Source organism: Mytilus edulis, chromosome 5 (assembly GCF_963676685.1).
Source record: "Mytilus edulis chromosome 5, xbMytEdul2.2, whole genome shotgun sequence".
In the NCBI taxonomy this organism is placed as follows: Eukaryota; Metazoa; Mollusca; class Bivalvia; order Mytilida; family Mytilidae; genus Mytilus; species Mytilus edulis.
This window is the reverse complement of record NC_092348.1, coordinates 79,604,205-79,625,612: the sequence shown is the minus strand read 5'-3', so window position 1 is coordinate 79,625,612 and position 21,408 is coordinate 79,604,205. Positions and strand designations below refer to the sequence as shown.

Sequence of the window (21,408 nt, the reverse complement as noted above, 5' to 3'; positions counted from 1 at the left end):
AGATATTCAAGGCACAAAATGATGTTACACGTGTCAAGAAAATTACATAACTTTTTCAAGGTGCAAGAAACTTGTATCTGTTCTAAAAACATAAATGATGTCCTTTATAAATTGGAGTTATCTTCCCTTGTCTAGAATAACTGAATTGCTGTTAAATCAACAGCAACCAATGTTATGTACTTCCCCAGATAAATTGAAGCAATCTTTACCCTCAGTGCTTACAGGCACTTTGGTTAACAAGACAGGACTGATGTTTGGTGGAAGTTCCCTTGCAAACTATTATCAATGGAATCCGATTTAAAACATGAAATATTGATCTTAAAAAAAATAATAATAAAATAATAAAAAGGCGATAAGATTTGAAACTTTCAAGAATTGGTGAATTGGTGATTCGGAGACTCTCTGCAAACGATCTTCATTTCATGGTGGCATTGTGGCATATACAGTCATGTATGGTGGCGTTTGTTTGCGTTGCAATTAGGTGATTCTGTTGTTACGTTGTTTTCCTCTTATTGTTGATGTGTTTCTCTCGGTTTTAGTGTGTAAACCGAATGTGTTCTCTCAATCAATTAATGACTTCTGAACAGCGGTATACTACTGGTACCTTTATTTAATAAACTTATCAGTGTGTCGTTTGGGGTGCGTTACATTCTATCGTCAATTGCTACCGAGGCAATCTATAGTAATTATTTGCAATTTATTTTTTATAATAGGCAGTTAAGCTGCCTTATGCGAGTCCCTAGATTTGTGTTCTACCCAATAAGTGCTGAAATATGTGCCATTGTTATTATCTAGCTGGATGTTATGTTATTTATAACTAATTGGACAGTTTTTTCATACTTTTAATTCTTGATTACAAAAAATATGATCAGAAACAACTTTAATGATCGTCGATTTATCCAAAAGTTTTGAAGTTGCACATAGGAAGTAGGGCACATTAGGAATCTTTATGTAGTTTATTATCCCCCGAGATTTTGGCTAAGCTGTCAAAAAATAAATGTATGAAATGTTTAATCGCCGAAAATCTCTAAAGACAAGTAGTTTAGATTTCCCAAATGGCAAAAGTCGTAGGAATATTGTTCGTCGTCAATACGTAGTCAACTACGTCAGTAGTCTTAAAATAAGTTCCACTGTTCATGCTGTTGGCGACAATTTTAAATTATTAGACGAAAGTTTGTATCTTTTCAATTTGGAGGCAGGGGTTCAAATTAGCGGTTGTCCGAGGTCTGCGACCTTCCACTTTTGCAGTCGGACTTTCGACTTGGTTACTAGCTACTGGCGCTCAACATGCCCGACTTGAGAGGAAATAAAAAAATAACTAAACCTTTTTACCAAAGTCTCCTAATAAACGATCTCAAAACTTTGTTTTAGCATTATTATTCATGACAGCGATGTTCATTTTGTTCAACCACAAGCTTTATACAGAAAATCGCCGACAAATAATGTGTAAATTCGAGTAAAATCGTATCTTCTTCTTCTATTCGTAAATCCTTCCAGTTATGGAACACCTTCTCGGCTGATATCATCCAGACGGGAGTTAATTAAAATTTATACACTAAAAAAAAATCCCAACTAACTTAAAATTTTTAAATTCACTGTACACGGATAAAATCTAAAATATTTAAGGACTGACAAAATAATTTACGCCATAAAAGGTAAAAATATCTAGGCCCTATCAGATAAAATCAAAAATATGTAAGGACTGATAAAATAATTTACGCAATAAAAGGTAAAAATATCTAGGCCCTATCAACATTTACTTATAAGATTTACTGTACACAACTAAAATCTAAAAATATAGGGTGCTTTATACAATGGAAAGCAGGACACCGCTGCCTCAACCTATACACATATGTCTGTTGGAACTTTCAAGATTTTTTCTCAGTACTGTTTTGTTTTTTATAAAGGGACATAACACCATTACTAACCGTGTTAGTCTCGATTACCCAGACGCATATTTAAATATAGCGTCTGGGGTGATTAACCAGACTGGTCAAATATTTATAGGGGGCGTAACAAATAATTAAATATAGAACATATATATAAATAGCACTTCCGCTATCCCCAATATCTTTTTTTCTTTAAACAATAGTAAACAGTGTAGTAGTAAATGTACATGTATATATGACATTCTTGTAGCTTACTCTATGTTGATCTATGTTGGCCAACTTGCTGATGGGAAATTTTAATGCAAACGTGAAGTCAAATAAAATAGAACTACTGGGGGAAAAGAAAAAGCATTTCACACGTATTCATGTTCTCAAAGTTCTTGTCTGAAACTGAATGATTTATCAACATGTAATAAAGATCTAGAGTCAAAATTAAGCTTTAATTGGCCGTACTTTATATTCAGATTTCGGATATTTTTTTCGTTGATTAAAATTACTTTATATATAAAGTTTTACTCTTTTTTCTAGTCATGTTTTTATCTAATTTTTTATTGATCACTGTACTTTTCTAGTTTTCGGTCGGTTTTTTCACCCCTGGTTTCCCCATTACCTGGGTACCGCAGACGGCGGCACCTAAACGCCTGCCTCGTTTTATTCTGAGACCTAGTTACGGCCCTGTGTAAATATTTTAGCACTCGTCATAGGCGGACCCCCCCCCTTTTTTTTCGTAAGAAAAATGTGGTTGATTATATCGGGAAACACAGCATGAGTGAGTGTAGTTCCCCTCCCTAATGACAAGTTCTGGATCCGCCACTGTTCGTGTATAGAGAATACCAAGCTCTCTGCACGTTTAAAAATGAGTCCCTAGGTGGACCGTTATACCTAAATCTATATTTCTGCTTCAATACAATATACCCTTATTTTTTAGTGAGTCATAATTTCTCCAACCTGTATTCCGAACGGACTATAAATAAGAACCTCCATTTTATAATTATTGTTAATTTCTTTTCGTCGATCCTGAACATTATCATTATTTACCACAAGACGATAAAAAAGCAACCCAAGATCAAACTATTCTTATATTAGTGTACACCAGTCCATTGTTTCTCTCATCTTCATACTATAAAATACCACCATTCTCCAGCTTCTATTCTCTATTCTTTGTATTGTATCAAATCGTCCTAAACATGCATGAAATATTTGTCACTGGACATTAAGCAATCAACCATCAGTATAGTGTTTCACCGTAAGTCTCTATTCTTTAGTTTTTTTATCCATTTTTCCTTGCTTTGTCTCATTATTCTCAGTTCCTTTTTTACATATATATCTGACGCACTTACCTTACAAAAAAGCACACATCAAGCTACGTCTATGTAAAGAAAAACATCTCATACAAATACTAAGATTGCATATGTAGAAAAACTTCCTTAACAAGTATAACTGGCATATCAGCGAGATCACACAATGAGCCAACTCAATTTCCATTTACAAAATTAACTGATCTTAAAACTGCAAACGACAGAATAGTCTGAATGTTTCTTAGCTGTTACACCAATAATTGCCTAATCCTTTTGGGAAGAAAATATTTAGGAACCAACCTTCACACAAAACCACTTTGCCTATGTAGCCCGTATCCATGGAGAAATACAGAATTTAACCAGTTAGTCATGAAACCCAATACTCTTTGAATGCATGTTTGAATCATGTACATGGAAAAGATGGAATGGGATTTATCCCATACTGCATAGTAACTTGTAAAAAAAGATAATAACTTATGATCAAAAGTGTATTCTACTTCTCCAACTCTTATAATTTCCATCATGTATCAGCATGCAATAAAGGACAGCTTCACAAGAACAATAGCTTCTGCTGTGAATCTTTTATACAAAAATAAGGAAATTGGTATGATTGATCGCGAGGCAACAACCCAGCAGAGTTCAAATAACATGGATATACGCAAATGAGATCACTGCATGGCCTTCAATATTAAGAAAACTCCCTACCATATAGTCAACTATTAAAGGGCCTGACATGAAAATTAGATACAATTCAACCGTAAACACTAACTGTTTAATTGTTCATATGATTTTTAATTTGTTAATACAAATCTTATTTCTCTAACATATCTGACAACAATGAGTTTCTTGATATTTGTTCCATTTAATCAATATACGTCTGTGTATTTTTTTCGCTTTCTGGCGGCTGTCAAAATAATGTATACCCAACATTGTTGGTACTGTGATCTATTTATACTGATTGATGCTTCAGTAATTAAAAAAAATTCTTTCAGTTTGAATCTTGTTTATGTTTATAATACAATGATAATCCTGAGTATTACATTTTTTTTTAATTCTTCACATTTTACAAATAATATCTGTGTCCATAAATCATCATTGTTTTGTCTACAAAAGAAAGTAAATATTAAAATCATATCAATTTTTAGCCATAGCATATATATATTAAAAACAAATTGTTTAAAAAATCACCATAGAAATATATTGTATAAATTATTGTCCTGGGGCAAGCTGAATCCGGCTTCAGGGTGCAAGATTATTTCGCTGCGTTGAAGACCCGACCCATTGGTGACATTGGGCTGTTTACTGCTCTTTGGTTGGGTTGCCCAGTGTCTCTTTGACACATTCCCTGTTTGTATTCTTTATCCAAACCATGCATGGATTTTTCTCATTGTTGAAGGCCATACAGTTGCTTATAATTACTCACATTCAATTCATTTGAACTTGGGTGGATAGTTCTCATTGGTATTCATACCGCATCTCCTTATTTGTGTAATGTTGAGCTTTTGGCAATTTTATCTTCAATTTTTGTTTTAGTCTACATGATAAACTCTTAATCATAATTATGTCAACTTTTCGTAATTTATGTCATTGGGTTCACTGGTTGCTGCCTCATTGACACCTCTGTTCATTAATGCTGAATATATTGTTTAACTGTCTTTCGTTTTGCAGAAAATCGAATGTATAATTTCATTATGTAAAAAATGGCATCTTCTTGATTCACTTTGTTTTTCTCTGAATGTGTACATCATTGTGTATCTCTACTCCCCCCCCCCTTTTTTACACATATCAAAATGCAAATCCCCTTATTTAGATAGATACAACGAACTTATCTTGGATGAAGGTGATATTTCATAGCAGTTTTGCATCAAGTATTTATAAAGTGACGATACTACACATCCACCCAAAATGTATTTATAACTACGTACATGACCGTTCGAGTGGTCCCATTCAACATAACAATTAACATTTATTGTATAATTATAAACTCGTTTTCGTTGCACGGACATGCATGAAAGAATATAACTACTCGGTGTATCAGGTTGCATTGCAATTTATGTTACAGTGTGTGTTGTTATAACATCTTACCAAGGTTGGATGTGCTGGTTTTTCCTTCGCGTCCATGCCCATGAAAGCCATGCTGTATGGTGTTTTCCATGAATTGTATGTCGTCACAAAAATATATAAATAGCATTCAACAACAATCGGTACACTCGGGCTTTGCAATAATATTATCGTCATGTCATTTCTTCCGAAGTCAATAACCAACTTCTTGGTTATTCGTCTTGGACATTATCTCTTACAACAAGTTAAAAAAGCCGATACTATTCCGAATGTTATAAATTACCATTTTTACATCACTTCTCATCCAGACGCTCTACTTTGAAAAATAAAGCGGCTGGATGATCGAGACTATAACCGTGTATGAAATAAGTCCCGCCCCTTCTTACCTAATAAGGAATATAAAGGGACGTAACACCACTACTAGCCGTGTGTGAAATAAGCCCCGCCTCCCTACTAACCTTATATGAAATATACACGGTCTCCACGCGGACGCTTTTAACCAATCATATTCCTAGAAATGTATAGGAGGTAAGATAAACATATATACACTAATTACTCCAGCACTGACCAATATGTGGTTGACAAATGCACTTCTATTCCTATTGACGCCAGTTATATATAAAGTTACTATCGGTGGACAAAACCAGACTGGCAGTCTCAAATACACTTTACATGAACTAAAAACTGAGAACCACAAACCCCACAAAAAAGATTGTGGAAGGGTAAGCAAACACTGCTCTACTAGTGGTATCCGTCTTGTTGCTTATAGCAAGTAAAAATCGATCGCAATCAGATTGGTAAAGTCTTATTATTATGATATATATGATGATAACATTTTATATATTTGGAGGGTTCGAATTTCTTTTCAGAATTTACCTTTAGAAGGAAGGCTTACTGCTTATTATGTATAAATGCCTCAATATGTGAGGCGCTATATGATCGAAGGGGGCATAAAAAGATAAGCTTGATTTATGGCAATGTCATAATCAAGAAAATTGATAAGCAACACTGTGTCACCAAAAGCCGTGATCGATATTACTCCGGAAGGATAACCAGATTATGTTCAATGGAAAAGGTTAAAGTATTGTATATGTTGCAGAAATATTAAAACTTACTTTAAAAGTACAGAAAGCAATCATTATTGACAAATATTAAGCAGTTTAAAACACGATATAAGCAGTTATGTCAGATTAAGCAGAAAAGCACTATGATATTGTTTTACCAATACGACCAATATGTCGAGGCGGCTTGGAACTCATATGAAATAGCTTTCATTAAATTGAGTTTAACCCAGTCAAGCATTTTGAGACTATCACGTTCTTTTTATTTAACTCTGTATAATAAAATCAAAGAATAATAAAGGTGTTTAATTTCGTCAACCTGAGTATATACGTATACCTGTAAAGTACTATTGTCAATTACACCAATATTATAATGTCATTTAGGCATATTAAAAAGCATAGGTCCACGCATGGAACATTGAGGAACACCTTTGATCATAATTCCAAAATTACTACAATTTAAAAAAATATATAGTAATCTCAGAAACATATATATACACATGCGTATAATATAATATGTCTCTGGAAATATTCAACTTACACAGTTGTTTTCTAATTGTTATGTAAGTGGTGTGCTAAGTAATGAATCTTAAGGTGGTATGGGAGTCTAAAGTAAGAATGATAGAATTTGTTCATACTTTGCCAAAAACGTATTATATATTGATACATATTAAAAGCTACAGGTTGTGATTATACAGGAAAAGACACCCATATCACCTTAAACAGGGTTGAGTTCAATATCGTAGTCGCTACGTAGCTGCTATCAATATCTATGCCCCCCCCCCCCTTTCATCTATGTAACAACTAGTCTATAGCTACACGTTCAATAGTCAAAATCTACGTAGCACTACGTAGCTGCTACGATATTGAACGCAGCCCTGCCCTTATTGTCAATTTCTAGATATAAACCAAGATATGTCGCAAAATAAGTTGTATAACTTTATTGCAAGTTCGATTGGGGATAGTTTAGATCAGTTTAGTTCTACACGATTTTATCAGCCTCATAGCACACAGATATCCGTAAATCAGCACACACATGTTTTTATCTGCACTGGCACCTGTACATATGATTTTAAAAGAGCACATTTTGGATGACACAACTTTAATTTTAATACATTCGTGTGATGAGTCAACCGACTCTTTACGGATTACCCATGTAGATGTAGATGTAGATCAGTTGAAGTTCTTAATTTCCGGAATATGCCATTCCTAAACGTTTTTTCGTTATAATTTGTTTGCATTTCCGGTTCGTAAAAAAGTTCGAAATTTTTGTTTTGGGAGGAATATTGAGATAGTTTTGAGGTAAATGTTCATAAAATGAGAGAGCAACAAGTTCGATATCGATCAAATACAACTTATGCATATTTTCATTGTAAAAAAAAATGGTTGAAAAGAAAAACTGAGGCAAAAAATGTAAAGTGTGTCCCCCTGGCCCTGTAGGCTGTACTCGTCAGCCTGTACTGTCTGTACAACTGTACAGACGTTTGCATGCACAAACAAATAAAGTGGTAAGCTGTATAATTGTATTGCAGAAACCACATTTAGGTACAAAACTATATAGAGTAACAGCAAGTTGCCAACATAACAGAAAGGGGTTACAATACACAAAAAAGTCATAAAACAAAATATCTGACACCACAATGGAAAAGTGATTGTTGTATGCGTCAAAAGTTCAAGCGCCCAGGTCAGCCGGGATTAGCGATAAGGTGTATAGAAGTTCCTTACTAACGTCTGCACAATGCACATTTAAGTTTCTGGGTTTCTTAGCAGTTATAATCACATAAAATAATGTGATATCCCCTGTGTAATATTGTCCGCAAACAATATTTTATGTGTCTTATTTTGAAATACATGTAACTTGTACAGTAATTTACAGTGTGATTTTGTTAGAAAAAAGCATTATACAATAAACCCTACATGTATTTATAAAATACAAAAATACCCAAATGAAACTATGAAATGTAATTGATATATACATTCTAATAATAATATTATACAATATACAATGGCCTTTTAAAGTGGCAATTCTAATAGGAAATTTTGCCCAAATAACAATTCTGAAAGTATAATAGAAATGTGCCCCTGTAACATTCAGGATGACACTGACATTGAAACAACTATCATACATGCCAGGAAGCTTGTGCTGTCTGACCAATAGATCCTAGGACATAACAGTTGTGTGCATTACAAATATATTTAAGGGGGAAAATATCGATGGTGTAATTTTCAATCTGGAGAATTTGTCACAGGCTTCCTCTACCAATAAAAAACTGGTATCCTCGAAATACAATGTACATGTAGCCCAAAAGCAGTGCTTAAAATTGCCATTAAAAACACCAAAAATCAAATTTAAAAATGCCCTGGGCATTTGCAATAAATTATCAATTTTATGTCATAATACATTTTTGCCTGATAGATAAAATTGTTTGCCTATTCGGAATGTAAAAAAAAAAATTTGTGGAATGCAGATATAGATATAATGCAGCTTTCAAGTAAAACACATTCTGTTCATGGACGATTGCAATATTGCTAAAAAAAATCCAGAAACACTCACATTTTCATGATGTAGGATTCCTCCTGAAAGAAAAAATCAATTAGGAAATAGTCTTGTTCAGTAAAATATTGTCATGGAGAGTATTTCACAGCAAAAATATTATCCTGACCAAAAATTTAACAAAGGATACATAAAAAAATATTGTTCTGGACAGTACATGTACATGTACATGTACAAAAATGTATAAGTGAATTTTAGTCAAATTTTGTACAAGCACTTTTTGTACAAATTGTAATTTGTTTAAAGTCAAAATACAAATTATAATTTGTACTATTTTATTTTGTACAAGACGATAATTTGTACTCAACATATATATATACATTGTAGACCAAATATAACTTTGGATAACCTCCCTTTAACAATACCAAATTTCATTACATTTTGTACTACAATGCATCTAACTATGATGAAATATTGTTACTATAGGACACTCTTTTTAAGTCCACCCCATACATGTAGTGATAGTCAACCAAAATCAGCAATTGATTCCTTCTTTGAAAGACAATTTTTACCAAATATTGTATTTTAGATATTTTTGAGAAAACTGTTAAAAATGAAGATAGAGAAAACAGTTATCAGCTAGATAAGATCTACACATAAAAACCAAAACAGATTGTAATAAACGCATGATAAAGGTTGAAAAGAACATAAAAAAAGCAAAGTATTGCCAGATGAAAGATTAAGGTTTCTCAGGAGCCTCTTATAAAGTTATTATGTATTCTTTGTACAGGTCATCCGTTTCATATATAGTCAGAAATAGCAAGCTAAGACAGATTGGTTATGTCTCAACTTTATATAAGCAACAACTTTGAATGTGATCAACTAATTTGGTACATGTTAGTTGTCTTGATGAACCATACTTGTTTCATTTAATATTGTTTTGACTATTTATTATTTAATATTGATAGACAAAAGATGGAAGAAGAAGAAGAACTAAGTGCTGATGTGTCAAACATATTCAAGTCTATACAAGCAGCAGTAAGTCTTAGTTATATTATGTTAATACTGCTTTAACTACATCGTCGGTACCAATTTTCGTGGTTTGAGGAAAACTTTCATATTCATGGATATTTAATTTTGTGGTTTTGGCAAAGTCTCCATACATTTCTTTAGAAAATTTGTAATTCGTTGAATATTTAAATTCATGGTCAGTCTGCACCGTTAGCCACTAGTCCGATGCCCTAGATGAGTAAAATTTCATTGGCACCAGTAAGTTTTTGCAAAACTTTGTTTGGCCCAATCCGAAAAATGTCAGAATATTGGTCTTTTGACTAGTACATGTAGTTGAAAAGGTTTTTGGTGCAGACTGCAATGGTTCCCCTGTACCCACGAAATATGGTATCCAACAAATATAAATGAATCCACATAACAAAAGACATTAAAGACTTATTTTAATCAGTTTAAAATTTTGTTGGTCTTTGCTGTTTAATGACGTTGGGGCCTCTGTGTTTAAGTAGTTGAAGTAGTTCAATTACTGTATCATTAGCCTGTCCACACTAACCATGCACCTGGCAACTGTGGTCAGTTCCAATCTTGATTGTCCGTTTTCTTGTTAAAGGTCTGTGACTCTCTCAGGGCACTTCAGTTACTCCACCAATAAAAACTGCACACTTATAAAATCATGTTATATCAATTTCCTGTCTTATTATAGAATAACTTTAAGGAGATGTAAGATTGCCAATGAGACAACTATCCTCCAGAGTTAAAATAAAAAGACAATGATTTAAGCTATAACAGATTATTAAATAACATTAAACAATAAATGAACCCATGGTGTTTTGTAATCTTTAAAAGGCCTCTGCATGACAAATGTAAAACAGTTCAAAAGTTTGAACCAATAATCTGATTTATACTTCAACTAATATAGATATATATGGCAGACAGCAAGAAATTGACTTGATGCAATATTTTTTTATTATGTACATGTACCATGGTAGGAAGAGTAATCAGAGACAGAGTAAATATTACAGAATTTGAAGAATATTTGATTTGATTTACAGGAATTAATTAAAAAGTAAAATACATTAGAGATCATAGTTAAGCAGAGTTTTATAATTAAAGGTTGTATTTTAGAAGTATACATTCATTTTTCATGTTTGTCAAATAACTCTATAGCTTAAAGGAAAAAAAAATTCTTAAATATTTTATAATTTCAATATTATATTCAAGTTTTGAAACATATTTCAGTGTGAAGAGCTAACACAGAGAGGACAGGAATATCTGTTAGTAACAGCTGACCCAGCCAGTCAAAGTTGCATGAAAATTGGATCTGATAAAGGGAGACAATTTCTGGATGTCAACTCAGAATTAGTCATAAACTTCTTTTCATACTGCTTTGGTAAGACTTATAAAAATGTGAAATAAAGTAAGGGTTTACAAATTTTTCTGGCTAAGTCTCACCCAAGAACTTGCACCAAATGATACAGCCAAGCCTGAATAGAAAGAGTATACTCTTTTCCACTCAGGCTTACATACACGCAAAGGCCTATGTTTTTTGAAAGCTGAAATTTGTGAAATTTACACAATGTTTAGAACTGAATTTGTACAGAGAAAATAGTTTTTGTTTGATAATCATGATAATGTAAAATATTTTTCAGAAGTTGATACAAATGTTTACTACTATGTATAATCTTGCTAGGCACCTACCATTCATAATATGTGAAGAAGCATGTTTTTTTTTAATTATTTCTTTGAATTTATTTAGAGAAAAGTAAAAAAAAAAAATATAAAAATAGATTGCCTCTATCATATCTATAAAAAAAATTAGAAGAGAATATGAAAATAACATTGATTAAAAAAAAATGTTGTTCTGGTACATTGAAAAAAAAAGTTATTTATTACAGTTGAAAAAAATTATTTGTCCTTCAGAAAAAAATAACTTATTTCAACAAAAGGTGAATGGTAAAAGCCTGATACCAGGGGCAACTCTGTCTGTGCAACGTTGCTCCATATAAATCTTTCACACATCTAACTTATTTGGTCAGTCAGTTAATGCTGAATTCAAAGAGTTCAACTGTTTAGTATATTTTTTACTCCTGAGAAGCAAGTCTGGTGCTTTAATAACACAGTCATCATGAAATCCTTTATAGGGGACTCCTGGGCCTCTGGTTATTGAAATATTTTGCCCCTGAAAGATATTTAGCTATTATCTATGGTTTTGAAAATCAGCATGTGTGTATGGGCGGCAATTGTATCACTGAGCTTTTTTCTTAGGCAACATCAATGACATTGGTTGATCGGCTGAGGACATCATCATATTCTCAATATTATATACTCAAAAAACGCATTCAGTCGAGTAGCTGCTGATGGAAAATTGTCACATGAAAAGTTCAAAGTAAAACATTTTTAAAATAGTGATATATTTATATTAAAAAATTACATACACAAAAGAAAGAATATGAAACCATAACACAAAACTCCTCCATGCACTTGTCAAAACCAAAGGATAATCTACATGCATGCACTTGGCAAAACCGAAGGATAAGCAATTTTGAACTTATTAAGGGGATTTAAGCATGTGAATTTATGTCAGGAGCATGATACATGTACATGAACAATATGTATGTTTTTCAGGTGCACAAATAATTGAAGATCTTGGAGACCAGAATGAAACAACTAACCAGGCTGATATTCCTGGTAGCATAGTACTAGATAACTTAGTTACACCAATAGAAACAATTAATGCAGTGGATAAAGAACTAGGAAGTACAAATACTAATTTAAGTGATAACCATACAGAAGTATTACCTGACTTACAGTTAGTCACACAGACAGCTGATCATAAGACTTGTACTAGTACAATTACACATACAAAAAAACCTGAACAACAGCTTATAAGTTCAGGACTCCCAACAAGTCAGTCTGAGAAAGAGTTAATCACTTCTAGAGAACAAGAAGAAAAAGATCTTCAAAAGCTTGAACATTCTGAAAAACAAATTTCAAAAGAAACCATTGGTAAAGAACAACCCACAGAATTGAATTGTAACAATTTGTCTGCACAAAAAGAACTTCATGAAGACATATCTCTGTCATCTGATGAGAGTATATTACCTCAGATGTTCATTAGAAGTCAAACATTAGATATAGATTCAAATGAAAAGATAAGTGATGAACAAGCTGATATTGTTGATGTAATCCTTGCTAGTAATGAAAATTGGAATAGTTCAAAAACTGGTAATAAAAATGATTCCATAAAAGTACAACCTAAATCTGGTGGTCTGAATGATTCCACTGAAACACAACCTGAAACTGGTGGTCTTATTGATTCCACTGAATTACAATCTGAATCTAGTTGTCTGAAAGATTCAGCTGAAGTACAATCTGAATCTAGTTGTCTGGAAGATTCAACTGAGGCTCAGTCTGGATCTGGTGGTCTAAATGATTCTACTAAATCACAAACTCATCATGAATCTATTAAACAAGATAAATCATTCGTTGCAGAGAAGATGATCACTAGGAAAGGAAAACAAAAACATGAAAAAGAAAAATCTACAATTTCTTCTTTGGATGGTGAAAAGAAATCTCAAACTTTTAAAGAAGCTTCAAACTTGATGGATGAAAAGAAAGACATTTCAAATGGGAAGCCAACAAAGCAAGCTAAAAAGATACCAAAAACAACCACGTCAGAAGCAACATTGACAAAGCAAAAACAAGCTCAAAATAAAAATGTCATGACAATTCCTGCAGAGAAACCAGTAGATACCCCTACAAAACCAACTTGCACTGTGTGTAAAGCTACATTTTCTAGGATTCACAGTTTGAAAGGTCACATGCTCATTATACACCAATTGGAAGTTAGTATGGATGAGTTACAGAGGAATGCAGCAAAGACAACCATTGAGCAGAAAAAGGAAATTATGTCACCTACTAGTACTAAGAAGAAACAAGCTCAGAACTCTGCTTCTAAAAGTAAATCTGCTAAAGAAATTAAAATAACTTCTGACAAAAATGTAAAGTCTTTGTCTGTAAAGGAGACCGCAGAGACGTTATCAGAGAGTTATGTATCTTCTCAAGGTCAAATGATTGTGCAATGTGGCAGCATAGAGCAAGATGTAGAAATTATAAGACTTTGTGAAAAGGAGAAGCAGGTTAAAGGTAAACTTAAAATTAAAAGTGAGCCTCTATCTGATGAGGAACAAGATGATGCTGAAGTCCACAAAGTTAAACGAAGAAAACTTTTTACTAGAGACGAAGTGGATGACAATAAAAGAATTAAACTTGAAAACAGTGATCAAGAATCTACAGAACAGGATATAGTTGCACAAGCTACAATAGATTTGATCAATAGTCTCAGCAGTGGTACCAGTAGCAAGGAAGGAGCAAGCCTAGAGAATTCTTTGATACAGTCAGATGATAGCATCATAGTTTTGGAGGAGAATCATGATGAAAATGTTCCTTCACCGAATAAAGGAAAGAAAAATAAAAAGCCTGAAAAGAAACAGGAAGATGTCTATTGTGCACTCTGTGATAAAATCTTTCAAAAAGCTTTTAATCTTACCATTCACAATATACGATTTCATCCTAGTATCATAATGAAACAATTTGGTGTTGACATGGTAACAGAGGTGAAACAAGAGCAATTTTTTGATGATGAGGATGATATTGGGCTTATTGATGATCAGATTGAGGAAGATGACGACCAACATGAAAATCTGAATGATTCCACACAAGAGAATGAAGAAATGGATAACAGTGATTCCGTTGTAGATCCTATGGATAGATTGAATGAAATCAAACAAAATGAACAGATTAAAAAGTATATAACTATAACTGAGCAGGAAAACAATACTTTACTTCTAAATTGTAATAATTGTCAATTTTCTTGTGAGGAATTTCATCAGGTTCTTGTTCACATTGCTAGAATCCATCCAGAGTTATCTGCCAATTTAGATCTAATGATGAGTTGCTTCTATGGTATTAAGACATTTAATAAAAAATGTGATGAATGTCCATTGATATTTAAATCTGTATCTAGATTATGGAATCATATTGTACAAGAACATCCTGAGAGTGTAGAAAATTGTAGTAAGAAAAAACGTTTGCGTCATTTAATAAACAAATATAAAAGTAAGAAATCATTCGTTAAATGTGACATTTGTGGTGAACATTTACGTAGCATGAGGGCTCTGGACAATCACATGTCATTGCATCCTGAAGCAGGACGGAGATATCAATGTCCACAGTGTTCTCAATCATTCAGCACAAAACCAAATATGACTCGCCATTTTAAACAGATTCATTTAGAGGAGAAAAAGTTTCAATGTGACATATGTGGAAGATCTTTCTCGCAGAAGGAGACTTTAAGATACCATCGTCAAACTCACGAGGAGGAAAAAGACAAGCCCAGGCGGTTTGAGTGCCACATTTGTAATAAAAAACTAAGGAAAAAGGAATCATTACAAATTCATCTTCGCCAACATGAAGGCATTAAACCATATATTTGTGAATATTGTGGAATGGCTTTTACCCAGAATGGAAACAGAAATAAACATGTTCAACTCATTCATAATGAAGATAGAAGCTTAGAATGTACTAAATGTGGTAAAAGTTTTAAACTTCAGGAACATTTGAAACGTCACATGAAAATGCATCTCATCAGGGAGGGTGAGATACCAGCTGATAAAACCTACCTCTGTGAATATGCAGGATGTGGTGCTCGTTACACAACATCTACACAGTTAAAAGTTCATACAATGTCAAAACATACAAACGAAAGACCTTGGACGTGCTCCAACTGTAATAAAGGTTTCACAACTAGAGACAAGTTATTGAGGCATGAACAGACACATGTGGAAGGATTATATGACTGTGAAATATGTCATAAAAAGCTGCCAAGTAAGGAAAGTTTAGCCATACATACCAAATACCATGAAATTGGACATGAAAGTGATCACTTTGAAGTTTCTGTTCATGATTTTGAAACTGTTATCATTCCCCAAGAGAATGGAGCACCAATCAAAGTACAGCTAGCTCACTCTGAGCCAATCACAACAGATATTGCTAATGTAGGAGGAGTCAGTTCAGAGGATACTACATACTACCTCCAGACCTCAAAGTCAGATGAGGTTGAGGAGGACACGATACAAGATGATAATACTATATTAGTAGATCCAAGTGTATTAGAGTCTGTGCTAGGGGCTACCTCAGATGAACAAACTGTTTATTATTATGTTACTGGTAACTAGATATGTGCTTTGACCTTTGTTTTCTTAAGTGCATGTCTGTGGTTGTTGCTACCTCAGATTAACATTTGTATTATATCAAGTAGTTGATAACTTTATTTGCTCTTGATCTTTGAGTAGAATGTTTAGAGATATTCCTTGTGTTCTAAATCAGGTATACACCTTAATATACCGAGAGACAAAAGGAAGGATACACTTTTATATGCTAACTTACTGTGGATTCATTATTTTCGCTATAATCTATTTTACGAAACCCCCCTTTTTTTTTGGACATCAATGCATTTGAAAGTTGAAATATGATTGGAAACAACAGCCCCCCTTTTTAGCTCACATGACCCAAAGGGCCAAGTGAGCTTTTCTCATCACTTGGCATCAGTCGTCCGTAAACTTTTACAAAAATCTTCTCCTCTGAAACTACTTGGCCAAATTTAACCAAACTTGGCCACAATCATCCTTAGGGTATCTTATTTAAAAAATGTGCTACAATTTTAAGGAAATTTTGCAGTTTTTGGTTATTATCTTGAATATTATAAAAGATAGAGATAACCTGTAAACAGCAATAATGTTCAGCAAAGTTAGATCTACAAATAAGTCGATATGACCAAAATTGTCAGTTGATCCCTTATGGAGTTATTGCCCTTTATAATCAATGTTTAACCCTTTTTCTTAAATTTTAGTAATCTTTTAAAAAAATCTTCTTCTCTGAAACAACTTGATCAAATTTAACCAAACTTGACCACAATCATCTGTCACCAAGAGCCAATGCACGTCGAGTTTAAGGGGGACTATCGAACATGCACAGCCCAAGGCACAGGGGGTCAGTCTTTCACAAGACTTAAGCAATGGCAGGCAAAACTATAAAGCAAGCAGCAAGTTGTAACAATTTTATATAGTAACTGGTCCAAATAATAATAATGATGCCGAAACAATTTAGGAATAAATAAAGTTCAAATGTTCCAAATAATAAAGTCACTAATTTCACTAATCCAATTCACAGTTTAAAGTTAAAGTCCAAAATGTTCCAAATATTCTAAGTTGATGTTGTCTGGTTGAACGATTACAGTTGCGTTGAGCTGTCTTTTGAGTTAGCGTTTCTCCTGAGTAGCTGAGCCTGGTTGGCTTTGGAAGCACTCCTATCTGGATTACACCGACGAGACTACACTGGTAACTACATCATGACTACATTGTGACTACATCGTGACTTCAAAATTAATTCAAAAAAGTTGATGGTCCAATATATAGCACATCGAATAAAAACTCAAATTATGACGAGTATTACTAACTATAAATTTATGTAATTTGAGTAATCAAAATTTACTACAAAACTGCCAAAGGTAAAAACTAAGAATAGTGTCAATTTAATTAAGCTAATTAAAAGATAAGTTAATTATATTACTTTTGACTTGAGTAATTAGTGACATGCTGACAGAACAAAATTTACCTGACATAATAATTTTACAATTTTCCTTTTAATAAAATCAAAATAAAATGTTTTCAAAAATGACATAAAAAACTTTAAATACAAAAACTACCCTATAACACATCCTTTGGGTATCTATTTTGAAAAATGTGTCGGATGACCTGGCCAACCAACCAAGGTGGCCGCCTTGGCTAAAAATAGAACATGGGGTTAAAATAATTTGGATTATTTCTGTAAAAACAAAGCATTTAGAGCAAATCTGACAGGAATAAAATTGTTAATCAATATAAAAAAGAAGATGTGGTATGATTGCCAATGAGACACCTATCCACAAAAGACCAAAATGACACAGACATTAATAACTATAGGTCACCGTACTGCCTTCAACAATGAACAAAGCCCATACCGCATAGTCAGCTATAAAAGGCCCCGATAAGACAATGTAAAACAATTCAAACGAGAAAACTAACGGCCTTATTTATGTAAAAAAATGAACGAAAAACAAATATGTAACACATAAACAAACGACAACCACTGAATTACAGGCTCCTGACTTGGGACAGGGAAATACATAAATAATGTGGCAGGGTTAAATCAAGTCGAGATCTATTTGCCCTGAAATTTTCAGACAAATCAGACAAATTAAGGAGTTAGTCTATTTTTAACCAGTTTTCTAAAATTTAGTTATCTTTTTAAAAAATCTTCTCCTCTGAAACTACTTAGACAAAAACCAAACTTGGCAACCATCACTGGGGTAAAGCTGATTACCGTAACTGCATTCACGGTCATCCCAAGATGTCGGATGAAAAATTAGGTCAGTATCTGTATTGTCTGTTACAGTGTTTCTATATCATTTTCTTTACAAAGTTTACATTGATACGATGTATTTAAAATTTATAAAAGATTCACACAGAAATCTTGGGATGACCGTGAATGCAGTTACGGTCATCAGCTTTACCCCAGTAAACCATCATCTTAAGGGTATGTTGTTTCAATAATGTGTCCAATGACCTCGTCCACGAACCAAGATGGCAGACATTGCTAAAAATAGTACAAAGGGGTAAAATGCAATTTTTGGCTAACATATCTCTGAATTCAAAGCATTAAGAGCAAATCTCATCTGGATCTGCCCCTGTCTTGACATATGTTATTTATTGTTCAGAATTACTCTTTGAAAGCAACACTGACTTTTATTTTTCTAGATATAAAGTCCATTTTCTTATTTAAAGATGCCTGAACTAAATGGTTTTACTATGTGTAAATCTTTATAGGTTTTTTTTGGGGGGAGAGCATTTTAAGCAGTGAATTCTTTGTTTTGTTCTCTCTTATATCAAGTTGAGGAATATACTCAAAAATACTAGCAAAGAAAACCAAATCTGTTTTCTTGGATGTCAATGATGCAATATGTGCTGACTTAACCAACTTCACTGATTTAATTTATTATTAATTGAAGTTTCATAATTTGCCAAGTTTAAATAAAATGGACAGAAATAATTGTCACTATATGTGACCATAAAATATTGTAAATTATTTATTTATTTTATTTTGATTTCATTTCTTTCTAACATATAAAAGCTATAAGCGTATGAGATCCGGTATAACCACAATTTTTCTTCAGTTGCTTTTACTTTTCACATTTACAATGGCTGACCAAGATTTTGTTGACTGTTTATAAATATGGTGTACTTTCTACTTAGTCATGTTAGTACCAATTATACCTTTGATATTTTTTGGAACTATACTTTTTTATTTATTCTGGGCCCCCCTTTCATGGGAGAAATTGGTTGATTATAGAGAGAATCACAGAAGCATGACTGGACCACCCCCACCCCCCCCCTTTTAGGTCAGTCAGGCCCCCCCCCCCACCCCCCTTTACAAAAAGTTCTGTATCCGCCACTGCCTTTATCATGTTTATCAGGTATATAGATCTTTTAATTTTCAGCTGGATAAACTCTATGGGAAAAAATATTTTGTCTTTTCTGAAACTTCATCCAGACTTTGCCTGCTTGAAAATAAGTTTGAGGTATGAATAATGAAAAAAGGTCATTTTCTTTTTCTATATATGGATTATGTCTTTTTAGATGAAATCCAAAGCCCTCAAAACGCTTTAATTTTACTTTATTATTTATTTATGCTTCTGTGTGTTGGTCACTCAATGGTGTGTACATCTTATAATGATATTTATTTCATAACTAAGTAGTATAAATGGCTCTTAATAAAAGTAAGAAATCTGGTACACTGAAAGATTTTGGTTTCACTGACTATCAGTATGTGATGTGTATTTACATTTCCAATCATTAATATTACAGTGAGTGTAGCATGATATTATTTCATAAATATGTTTTTGAATTGTTATTACAATTATTAAAGTTTATTACAATCATTACACTGTTGTTTATATGTAATTTCTTAATTTAAAATCGTCCTGAATATTTGCCACTGGACGTCGAGCAACCAACAATCAATCCTGATTTTAAACAAATCAGCTGATGACAAGTTCATATGGCTTGCTTACAAAGTTCATTTTATGCTTTTTTATAGTACGAGGAAGTTATGTTTTTCAATGTTTGCATCTGTCTATTTGTTTGTGTAATCGTTCGTCATATTAGATAAAAGTTTATTTTGATTGGATACCTAATACAGAAAATTTGGATTCATTATTTTTTGTCGTATACCAATTTTTAATTTGATAAACAAAATTTGGTTGCTTATATAGGAAATCACTGAAGCGTGACGGGAGCGGCCCCTCTCTTAGGCAGTCAGTGGGTCCCCACTTATGAAAATTTCTGGATCCGCGACTGTTGACATCCGCCAATGTAAGTGAATTCTGACGAGTATATAACATATGAAAGTACAAACAAAGCAATAATGAACAAAAGTATAAATACCACTTCAAAGAATGCTCGCAGTAACTGAAAGCAAGCTCAAAAGTAATTAACATGCTGATGTAGTATTGAGTGACCCTACACGCAAATATTGGTTTCTGTAGTTCGGGATAGACGTCACGATTTCATATCTTAACAAATTCATGTATAACAGTACACGTCGTAACACGCGCAATGTCAAAACAAACTGTACAGAACTTCTATGCAGAATAACATCAGAAACATTTTTGGTGACTGATATTTATCCCCAAAAATACCAGACGCAGCGCTTGAAAATAGTAATAGTCAATAAACTTAAAGTGGTTCCTAACACAACAGGGAGATAACTCTGTAAAGTCAGCTTAACGTTTTAATTATGATGTGTTGTGAAGGGAATATTAAGCTTCTCAATGATCAAAATTGGTGTTTGTCAAACTGCTATATAACCAGTGTAATTTTTCTGACAAAATGGTTGGTTCAAAATTTTTTAAATTTTTATATTTTTGTTGAAGGGTCAAAGTAAATACTTTGACAAAATTTTATGAAAATTAAACGAGGCAAAGTAATTTTAGTGAAAGTGTTGGGTACCACCTTAATAAGCGGAAAACAATCGGACAACACATAATCTATATATAGATCAACAGATTATACTAGTCTGCCGTTAATACGAAATAAAACTGTCTATTAAATGCTTACAGATGCCTACATACCTCCACAACAAATCTCTATATAAGGGATAAAATGTAAATGTTTCGACTTATGTATGATATATATAAACAATTAAAACAGTTCGTTATAACTGAAATCCGAAACATCATTACAAACACTTACAAATGAAATATTATATATATTGAAGTGTACGCCTCCCAAGAAGGAGCCAGCTTTAACATCTGTAATAAGTAAAGGAAAAAGAAAGAAATTTGTCCCATTTAAGAAATATTTTTGTTTGAGATTACCCCAAAAAGGACACCAGCTTTATTGATGTTGAAGTTGATCATTTGTTTATCAAAATTATGATAAAAGATGACTCAACCTATAATTTCTAGAACTCTTGTTGTGCCACGTCTCAAACGGTGACTT

At 33.0% G+C, this 21,408-nt stretch overlaps 1 protein-coding gene across 1 annotated transcript; it reads left to right on the top strand.

Moving 5' to 3' along the window:
* Positions 1-7,538: 7,538 nt before the first annotated feature.
* Positions 7,539-19,850, top strand: LOC139525483 (uncharacterized). The gene is made up of 4 exons (XM_071320858.1): positions 7,539-7,611; positions 9,772-9,841; positions 11,051-11,201; positions 12,437-19,850. The coding sequence occupies exons 2-4, from the start codon at positions 9,779-9,781 to the stop codon at positions 16,045-16,047; spliced, it is 3,825 nt and encodes a 1,274-aa protein (XP_071176959.1). The 5' UTR covers positions 7,539-7,611; positions 9,772-9,778; the 3' UTR covers positions 16,048-19,850.
* Positions 19,851-21,408: the final 1,558 nt, after the last annotated feature.